Source organism: Geospiza fortis, unplaced genomic scaffold (genome assembly GCF_000277835.1).
Source record: "Geospiza fortis unplaced genomic scaffold, GeoFor_1.0 scaffold85, whole genome shotgun sequence".
In the NCBI taxonomy this organism is placed as follows: Eukaryota; Metazoa; Chordata; class Aves; order Passeriformes; family Thraupidae; genus Geospiza; species Geospiza fortis.
The window spans coordinates 2,899,348-2,909,436 of record NW_005054358.1 but is presented as its reverse complement, the minus strand read 5'-3'; the positions used below and the strand labels follow the sequence as shown (position 1 = coordinate 2,909,436).

Sequence of the window (10,089 nt, the reverse complement as noted above, 5' to 3'; positions counted from 1 at the left end):
GCCACCTGTGGATGCAGAGCTCTGGAGGTGGCTCCCTGTTGGGAGGCAGCAGAGCTTTCAGTGCACAACAGGAAGGCAGAGCTCGGGGCGACTCCCTGAGCCCAACTGCAGCTGCACGGAGTATAAAATGAAAGAGAATTTGCATATCTGCCCATTTCACAGAGCCTGGGGCGGGGGATCGCGGTGTCTGTGCACCTTGTGACATCAGAAACCTCGGCTGCAGCGCAGGACCTCGGCGGAGAAAGCCCTGAGCAAGAACATGAAGCTCCTTCCCCTGCTCACAGCTGCGTCCTGCCTCACGCCCCCGGGGCCCTCTCTCTTTGTACGGCAAGTGATGAAGTTTTTTTTCCAGATCACATGAGCCAGGATGAAGGGGGAAAATCCTGCCAGGAGCAGAGATGGGCTGCAACTTGAACCTGACCGAGGGGAGACACACAGCAGTGCCTGGCGAGCTATATAAGAACATAACAGGAACAGGAGCAAACACTTTCTCAGGTGAAGGACTCGCATGAATCAGCCATGAATGTGAATGAAGACACTGATTCCAGGAGGCTTGGAGCCACTAACAAAGTCTGTTTGTATTCCATCATCGCCACCCTGGGTGTGTTGCTCGTCTTTGCCTTGGCCACCATCATGGTCCTGGTCGTCCAGAGGACGGTAAGAAATTGATTCATTTCTCTTCTCTTCTCTTCTCTTCTCTTCTCTTCTCTTCTCTTCTCTTCTCTTCTCTTCTCTTCTCTTCTCTTCTCTTCTCTTCTCTTCTCTTCTCTTCTTGTCTCTTCTCTTCTCTCTTCTCTTCTCTTCTCTTCTCTTCTCTTCTCTTCTCTTCTCTTCTCTTCTCTTCTCTTCTCTTCTCTTCTCTTCTCTTCTCTTCTCTCTTCTCTTCTCTTCTCTTCTCTCTTCTCTCTTCTCCTTCCCTTCCCTTCCCTTCCCTTCCCTTCCCTTCCCTTCCCTTCCTCTTTTTCATTCTGTGGCCAGAAGAACAGTTCCTACCTCTGTTATAAATGCACACACACATGAATTAGGGGGAAGATGAAACACAGATAAAAGAACTTCAGGAAATAGGACCTTTCTCCATAGACACCACTTATTCTTGGCACACAGTTCCTACTCTAAATGGAAAGAGAAAGCTCCTGACCCAAGGTGCCAAGCAGCCTCTGTCCCACCTGGTTTGGTGTGTGTCTCCTGCTGGTTCTTGGAGAGCAACCAGTGTTTGAGAAGGTCTGGTCTGGTTCTCTGGAATGGATTGCGGCAGGGGACATGGCACAGCTCTGTGGCACCCTGTGGTGCTGCCTGCTGATGTGAGGCAGAGCTGTCCCAAAGCACCCAGAGCAGTGCTGGGGACCAAGGAGCTCCCTTGTGCCTCCTGTCCCCTCAGTCCTGCCTTGGGTGTGATTTTTAATGCACAACCACAGTTGTAGAAAGGATATCAGTGACACAAGGTCACGCACAAACAACTCTTCCCTCCATCAACAGTCGCTTTAACTTCTGAAAATAAAATAGTGCTTTCAAATGGATCTGGGGTTGATGGGGAACCAGTGACAGCCAGAGAGGAGATGGATGGTTGTGAGGATAAAAAGTGAATTTCTGACCTTGTAGGGACATTACCATCAACTTCACCAAGGTAAAATGCCAGGTTAGAAGTTTTATAGTCTCTGAAATCTTATTGCAAAAATCAAAGTGCTGAGGTACCCCCACTACTGTTCATAGAGGGAAAGCTCCAGCACAGAGCTGCTGGAGGAACTGGCCATGGAAAACAAAATATGATCCTTTGACTCAATATTTTCTCTTGCTAAATTTACCCTGTGCAATTTGTGTGCCCGTGTATGCACATTATCCAGAAATTAAACCAGGAAGGCTTGACTGATACTCCTTCAAGAGAGGAATCATTTACCTGTAATCAGTGTTCTCCCAAAAGAGAAGCACTTTGAGGACAGTTAACATGAGACATGGGGCTTTTTAAGTGAGAAATAGTGGGCTATCAGGGGAGATCTTTAAAATAACAGTCTAGGTAATTACAGACTTGCCACAGCTTTGCTGTATAATGAGGCTTTCATTTGTACTGATTATGGAAGCAAGCATTAAATCACCTCTCCATCGGGATAAAGCAGTTACAGGAGTTGCCAGAGGAACAGGATTGCTGAAAGAGCCAAGGTTTTGATTTAAAAGAGTAATGACACCATGGCAGCTGCTTTGAAAACAAGCTTGGCTGAAGAAGGAAATACGAAGCTGAGAGGTGTGAGGAACAAATAAAATCAAGCAGCAATTTTACGCTCTGAGGAGGATTTGGCAGTGAAACCCAGATAGTGTTTTGCTCTCAGGGAGCTCAGAAGCAGAACAGCCATCCCCCATCTGTGCCTGGTCCTGAACTCGCAGAGCAGAGAAGAAGGGTTGGTTCTGTGGGACAGGTTCCACAGGGAGCTCCAGGCTTGCTCCAAAAACACATCAGCTCCTGGCTGCACTGTCAGAGAGAGGCTGGGCTCAGGATCTTTGGGGAATCTGAGCATCTCCAGCCCTGACTGGGGAGCCCTTGGAACCCTGAGCTGCTGGAGAGACCAGAGCACCACCAGCTGACCTCATTATTTTCTTTGTAACTCCGACAAAAGGACCAACAGCCCTGAGTTGCTGTAGGGATCAGAGCAGTACCAGCTGACCTCATTATTTTCTTTATGACTCTGACAAAAGGGCCAACATTTTGTGTCATCATCTCCTTGGGGCAATGAGGTTTTCCCTCCAGAGGTTGCCAGCTGGATTGTGTATGAGTTCAGGGGTAACTTCACACCCTGCTCATGCTTTTTCCTCCTCACCCTTTTATTTCCCTCTGTTCCAAGGGATGTTTGAGGGTCACAATGCAGGGGTTGGACCTTTTGGGTGCCACAGCTTTAAGAGACTTGTGGTGACAAAATCAAACTGTCCCTGCCCCTATCACAGGCTGCCTTTTGATGAATTCATAATTGCCTAATTTAAGTTGAAGGAAGACAGACTGGAAAAGGAAAATCAAACTCTGCAGAAACCAGGCACTTGCAACCCCCACAATCTGAGTGCTCCAAAGACGGGAAACACAACATGAAAGGCTGAATGAAAAAGGCAACTATGATTCAAAACTGCTTCTCTGAATCCTACAGCACCTCTAACAGAGATTATCACACCTCCCCACTTTCCAGCACCCCAAGAAATTTCCTTTACGCCTTGTTTTTCAGACGGGTGGCACAGCACGTTAGTGCCATATCTGGGAAGGGTCAATTTTAGAGCTAAACTCTGTTTTTTTGGAACTATTTGCAGTGCTGAAGTCAGTTCATTCCTTCAGCTTTCATCTGCAGAGCCACTTGGCTTCAGGCCATTGTTGATCTGTCACAAGTGACTCAATTTTCCTCTGGAATGAGCACAGTCTCTGTAAGGTGGTCTGGAGCCATCATTTTTCTTCTTAACACTGTTTATAAGTGTGTCAAACCCTCCACCCTTGTGCCTGCTGCATTCTCTGCTGGATATATGTGTATATACCCACCTCTGGAGATATTTGTGTGCATAGAGAGAGACATGGCAAACCAGTGACAGAGAATGGGACAGGAAGGGCTGGGAAATGTCATTTTAAGGCACACAGACCCTCACAAGCCTGGTGCTGTACAGAAAAGTTCATCAGACACCTGGGCCTCCCATTAACAAATTGTGTGGATGTCCTGAGTCCATGATCAGGGTTAGTCCATCACTGCTCTGGATTTTGTAGACTTCATCTATTGAACCTCTAAACTGTGTGGGGAAAACCTTTTATCAGCAGTGTGGCAAATACTAAAGGTCAGAGCAGCTTTTTCTATTTGCTGATCTGCTCTTTAAGGCTGCTAAGAACCTTTAGAAGTAGATTTGTGAATGACTCATACAGCAGCCAGCACAGTCCTGCACTATTTATTGTGTTTTATGTCTCCTAAAATCTCATTTTGGCCCCGGGTGCCCCCTCTTGTGGCAACCCTGACAGACAGGAAAATAAAATAAACTTTCAAAAATAAAATAAAATTAAAATACTGAAAATTCCTCTCAAAGCAGAATTCCCACTCATTGAGCACTACAGGAAATCCAGGGAGGCATTTTAGGAGAAAACTGCCCTGGCCCAGCTCTTGCTGTGGATGTTGCTTTGGTCAGCACAGGAAAAATGATTTTCACTGTGTTTCCATTATCAGATGAGGGACAGTGGGGACAATGCTCTGCTTTCTGCTCTTCTCATGTCCAGCTTCAACCTTTGCCTCCTGGCACCTCAGGAGGAAGTGCCCCCAACATCTTCCCCAGCCAGAGCTGGGTCACAGAATAGATCTCAGAATCATTGAAAAGCCCTCCAAGATCATCAAATCCAACCTGTTCCCTGTAGGAGCAAAGTGGGGACAGATGGAGACGAGAGATCTCTGAGCCAGGTCATGGAACCTGGGGTTTATTGCAAAGGGCCTGGGTGCAGGGCCCTGCTGGGAGCTGCCAGGCACAGCTCAGAGCAGGCTGAGAGAGGAGAGGGGGAGAGAGGATGAGAGGGTGAGAGAGTAAAAGGGGTAAAAGAGCGATGTTCCCGTTACAATACAATAAATCATCTTCTGTGTTGAATATTCTGATTCTCACTAACCAATCTAGTACAAGATACAAATCCTACAGCATTTCCATACAGCCTATAAGAATCACTACATTTTAAACCCTAAAAACTCCTCTTTGGGCCCCTTCTGCCAAGCTGGCAGGGTCTGCTCTGACCCTTGGGCCTGTCTGCAAGCAGAGGGTGTTGTTCCATCAAAAGGGGATCACCTTCAGCTGGCCACACCATTGTTTTCCAGTTGTTCAGTAATTGAGGGATCTCAAAGCTTGCTTTCATTTCAATCTCACTTATAGTTTCTATATTCTCAAAATCTTTTGCCAGACAATCATATTTATAAGGCTTTCCTGTTCCATCTTCCCCAACACTTCCCCATCCCCTCTTGTCCCCAGCCCAGAGCCCCCGAAACACAGGAGCGCCCTGGGGCTTCTTTTGGAATGGAAGCATTTCCTTTGAGGGCAGGGGACCAAAGAGCTCCTGCCCACAGAGCTGCCATGAGGAGATGATCCTGGAGAGCCCCGGCCCAGTTATGGGCACTGGTCTGGGGGAAATTTCCTTGGACTTTCTATAGTAGATAAAGATTCACAGAATCCCAGCCTGGTTTGGGTTGGAAAGGACTTAAAACTCATCCCATCCCACCCCTGCCATGGCAGGGATACCTCCCACTGTCCCAGGCTGCTCCAGCCTGGCCTTGGGCACTGCCAGGGATCCAGGGCCTGCCCACCCTCACAGGGGTCAGAGGTGTCTGGTTCAATGAATATTCACTATTGTGACCCAGGAATTTAGAATGACCCTTTATTCTGCCTCAGCTTGAGAAAGCTTCTTGTAAAATGATTAAGAGAAAGAAATAAATCACTTTCACTGGCACCTGATTATCATTTTCTCTAATAAAGCAAACTCAAATTATTCTGCTTGCTGAGGAAAGACTGAGCTCTTTCATCACCAGCCCCCAGATCGCTCCAGACAGAGTGAAATTTGTTGTCTTGAATTTTTTCTTAGCTGGCACTGTAGAATTTAATCTGTTTGGGCTCCTCCTGTGTACCTCTTTGCATTCCAAATGACAGCATTACATGTGATATTCTTGCTGCTGGAAAAGAAAGAAATAATACCAATAATATTTCAAAGGAAGTCCTAAAGGTTGATTTCAGTATCTACTCAATTGTCACTAAAATAAATTGCTTTGCTATGTGCTGGGAGCCTTCCCAGGTGAGAACACAATGCCTTGGGATCATTTTAATTTTGTTTTTATGCCCTGAGTGCAGAACAGGCTCTGAGCCACCAGCAAGGAAAACACCTCCCTGGCTGCCTGATTTCATTGAGTGCAATCTCACTGGGGGCAGAGCCCCCTTTTCCTGTCACCTAAAATATCCTGAATTCTCCACAGAGGGCAGGAATGTTCAGATATTGCATTGAACAGCAACACTTCCCTGTGTCCTGAGTGTGTGTGAGACAACAGCCCAGGGCAGGGGCAAGGGAAGGGGCTGAGAGGTCCTGGCAGAGATTCCTGGGAGTGTTTTCAGCCCAAAGCCTGCTCAGTTTAACATTTGGTGGTACCTGATGAGATCCATGAGAGCTCCCAAGGGAGGGTGTTGTGTCAGGGCCAAAAAGCTTGGAAATCTCCATTTTGTCATATTCCACCTCTGGGTTCCTGTTCTTCTGCTGCCCAGCACCTCCCTGCAGACTCAGGAAGGTCACCTGGAGAAATATTGGCTCAACAGGTGACTCTGCCCTGCCTTACACAGGTGTGGGGAGAGAAAATGACCAAATTACAGATCTCCAAATCCCTGGAGAATCACAGAATCCTCCAAACTGGGAGAGAGCCCAAAGATCAGAGTCCAACCATTAACTTGTCACTGCCCAGGCCCCTGGGAGCAGCTCTGCCACCTCTGCAGGACACAGCATTTGGTATCACACCAAAGCATAACAACTCTTTGCTGGGGGCAGATGCAGCTCCACACTCCTCTGCTGTTCAAAACATGGCCACACGAAGCCAAAATCTAATTAAAAACCTTCCTGAACATTTAAGATTAGAACATTAAGCACCACAAACAGACCCAGCACATCTTCTCTCCTTGTCCAACCAGCTTCCTCCTCCCCACAGCACCCATTATCCACTTCTCACACAGAAATGAGGTGTTTGTGCTGTAATATCACTATGGATGAAGCTGTTCCCACCACGGCAGGAGATATCAGATGTTATCTTAGAGCTGGTAGAGCTTCCCAAATTTCTCCTCCCTGCACGTCCTGGTGGGTCAGTGAACAGGGAGGTGCTCAGGTGGGTCACTGACAAGGCTCAAGGAGCAGCTGGGAGAGGTTTTAGGTCCTGTGGTTTAATTTTAGGTAAATGAGGAGCAGGGAGAAGCACTTGATCCTAATGGATCCCTTCCAATGTGCTAAGCTAGACCTGGCCTGATTAGCCTGCACAATTAGCCCAGGTAATTTGCACCCAGGTAAGAGGAGCTGGTTCAGCCCAGCCTGAGCAGAGCTCACTCCCTGTGACTGAAATCCTGGTGGGATCACCCAGGGTGGCACTGAAGGGATGTGACACACAGTGAGGAACTGTGGGAATAAATCACACAGACTCCATTTTCTTCATGTGGAAAAAGCCCCTTCTATATCCACAGAACTCCTTTTTATACAGTTTTACAGACCTCATGTGTCACTCCCATTGGTCAGGAGCTTTCTTGTTAATTACTTTATGGTCAGTAACAAGTTGTTATTCTGCATGGATTGGTCACTCCAACCCTCAGTGTATATGTACAGGAATAGTTGTTTGTGAGATGGTTTCATTTTTTTATCTAACAGTATAAAAACTGTTATAAAACTGTTATAAAACTCTATTTAAAAAGTTTATACAGGTGTAAGTTGTTTTTTCACCCAGGAACAGATTGTCATGCTAATGAACTGCTCACACCGGGATTGCTTTCACATGGGAACTTGCACAGTGCTGGCTTGACTTAGCAGAAATGACAGGCCAGCCAGAGCAGCCTGATTTTATATGGCTTTTATTTATAATTTTTCTACCTTACTGCAACAAGGAGCTCCCAGTGCTCTCCTCAGCTGTTGGAAGAACATTTTGCCCCTTGAGGGCATTTATGAGGTGCCAGGAGCTCTGGGGTGTGTGTTTGGGTGACAGGAAGGTGTCATCAGAGGAATCCTGCTGCATTTCACCCCTGGAGCTGGTTTTCTGGGAATTTCTCGTGTCATGCTGATTGAGGAGAATTTCCTGTGCCATTTTCACCCTTGGTTTTACACCTCAGCAAGAAGTAGAAGTGAGACAGGCATCACTGTCATGCTCAGACCTGTTTGGGGCTTTAGTGATCTTTCCCAGCCCTTGGCTCTCCAGGTTGTCCAGTCCCACTCTGTCCTACTCTCTCCAAGCCCTGAAAGACACAGAGAGGGATTTTTAGGACTTGTGTTTCTGCAACAGCCCCAACAGAACCCACAAAATTTTCTTACTGCACTGAGAGCATCTGGCTGTGTCAAAAATGTCAATTTTCTATGTTAGGAAAAAAACAGAAATGTTTCAGATCCTCAGTTGCACACAAGATGGGTATTTCCTATTGCCAGAATAATCCATCTCTACTCTTTCCTCTCTTTCAGGAAGCTGATCCTGCCATGGAGGGCATCAAAAAACCCATCAGGACAGGTAAGACCCGTAAACAACACAGGCAGTTTGTCTTATCTCTAATGCAAATATTGCCCAGGAGCACAAATAACTCAATTGTGCACATCTTAACATTTCCAATAAAGGCTCCTGTTGGTGAAGAGCTAAAGTAGTGGGGGGAAAATGAAAACAAGAAAAAAGCTTTCAAATTACTCAGTACATCTGGGTAAGTGTATGGCTGAGGAAATAACAAATATTTCTGAACGTGCCCTGGGGTGTCTGTTCCAAAGAGCTTTTTGCCAGGAGATGTGAACATCACTCTGATTTTAAGGTCTTATTTTAAGTGCTGGCTCTTGCAAATGTGTGTAAAGTCCTCATCTTCATGAGGGAGGGGTAAAACAGTGTTTGGCATATTCCAAAACAGCTCCTGGTTTGAGGGGATAAGGGAGAAGGGAATGGGTGGGTCAAGAATGGACAAGGGGAGACCAGAAGCAAAAGGAACAAAGCAAGGAATTGGAACAGGCAGAGTGTGAGCACAGGGAGCCTGAAATAAGAAAATCTGTCTAACAGAGACAATTTACCAAGATTCTGCTTTGCCTTCGCGTGAATCAGGAGCACTGTTCATGTCACTGACACTGTTCATGTCACTGACACTGTAACATGAGCCTCTCATGGCTCTCAGCACCGATATCTGACTCCTTGCAAATGCAAGTTGGTGCCCAGTCCCAGAGGGCAGGCGATGCCATTGCCTCCCCCGCAGCGGGGAAATGAAGCCCTGTGTTCATCCAGAGGTGGAGCAGAAGGGGAGATTGGAGAAAACTGGGGTTGTTCAGCTGGAGCAGAGTGAGGGCAGAGCTCCCCGGGGCTGCAGCTCCTCCCGAGGGGCAGCTCCCATCTCTGCTCTGGGACAGGGACAGGAGCCAGGGCACGGCTGGGGCTGGGCCAGGGCAGCTCAGGCTGAGCTCAGGGCAAGGTTCTTCCCCCAGAGGGTGCTGGCACTGCCCAGGCTGCCCAGGGAATGGGCACGGCCCCGAGGCTGCCAGAGCTCCAGGAGCCTTTGGACAGCGCTGCCAGGGATGGACAGGGTGGGGTTGTGGGGGGGCTGGGCAGGGACAGGGGCTGGGCTGGGGGATCCCTTCAGTCCCTCCAGCTCAGGATGTTCTGTGCTTCCAGGATTCTTAGTAAGAGGAGCCCAAGGTCTGAAGTGTCCCAGTCCCACAATTACCTTTTCTGCAGCTGCGTTTTTGCAGCATTTGGGCACCCCTTACTGCATTTTACGTTACTTTGGAATCCCTGACTCTCCCATGCTGGGCTTACTTCACAGCCCACAGCTCCCCAGGCAGCCCCTGAGTGTCCCCATGTCCTTCCTGAGAGCTTCACATCCTGCCTGACCATCACTTTTTGTAAGGTGTAAAATTACTGTAACCAGGAGGAATTTTCTTTTCCCCTTAGGCCCTCCCTAAGGCACCCTAACACACACACTGCTTTATCTCTGGCACCCTAAGCATCCCTTGAAATCTTCTTATGCTTTTCTCAAGTCTTTTAGTGCCTTATTTCATATCTGAAGAGGCTCAGAAATAGAGCAGGACCTGGAGGTACAGAGCCTTATGATCCCCAGAGGAGATGCCACAGAGGTTGTACCTGTAGGTCAGCGCTTTTCAAAGCAAGGCACAAGGGGTAGGGGCATTCCCAGGGCAGGGAGAGAGAGGTCACTGGTCCAAAAGTCCATTCATAATTATATTTCTACTATTTATAAATATAAATATACATATAAATATTTATAACATAAGTATTTATATCTATATTTTTATTTATCACATAAATATTAAATGGTATGTTTATATTATCTCTGTCTATAATATAAATATTTATATGATCCATGATATAAATATAAAAATAAATATTAATTAAAATATAAATA

The 10,089-nt window shown here is 47.0% G+C and overlaps 1 protein-coding gene across 1 annotated transcript in view; it reads left to right on the top strand.

Moving 5' to 3' along the window:
* The first annotated feature begins 382 nt into the window (after positions 1-382).
* The window catches only part of LOC102036817 (tumor necrosis factor ligand superfamily member 8), a 21,127-nt gene continuing 11,420 nt past the window's right edge, over positions 383-10,089 (top strand). The window contains exons 1-2 of the mRNA XM_005423804.2: positions 383-657; positions 8,165-8,210. Of these exons, the coding sequence (XP_005423861.1) occupies positions 520-657; positions 8,165-8,210 (184 nt within the window). The 5' untranslated portion in view covers positions 383-519. The remainder of the gene's footprint in view (positions 658-8,164; positions 8,211-10,089) is intronic.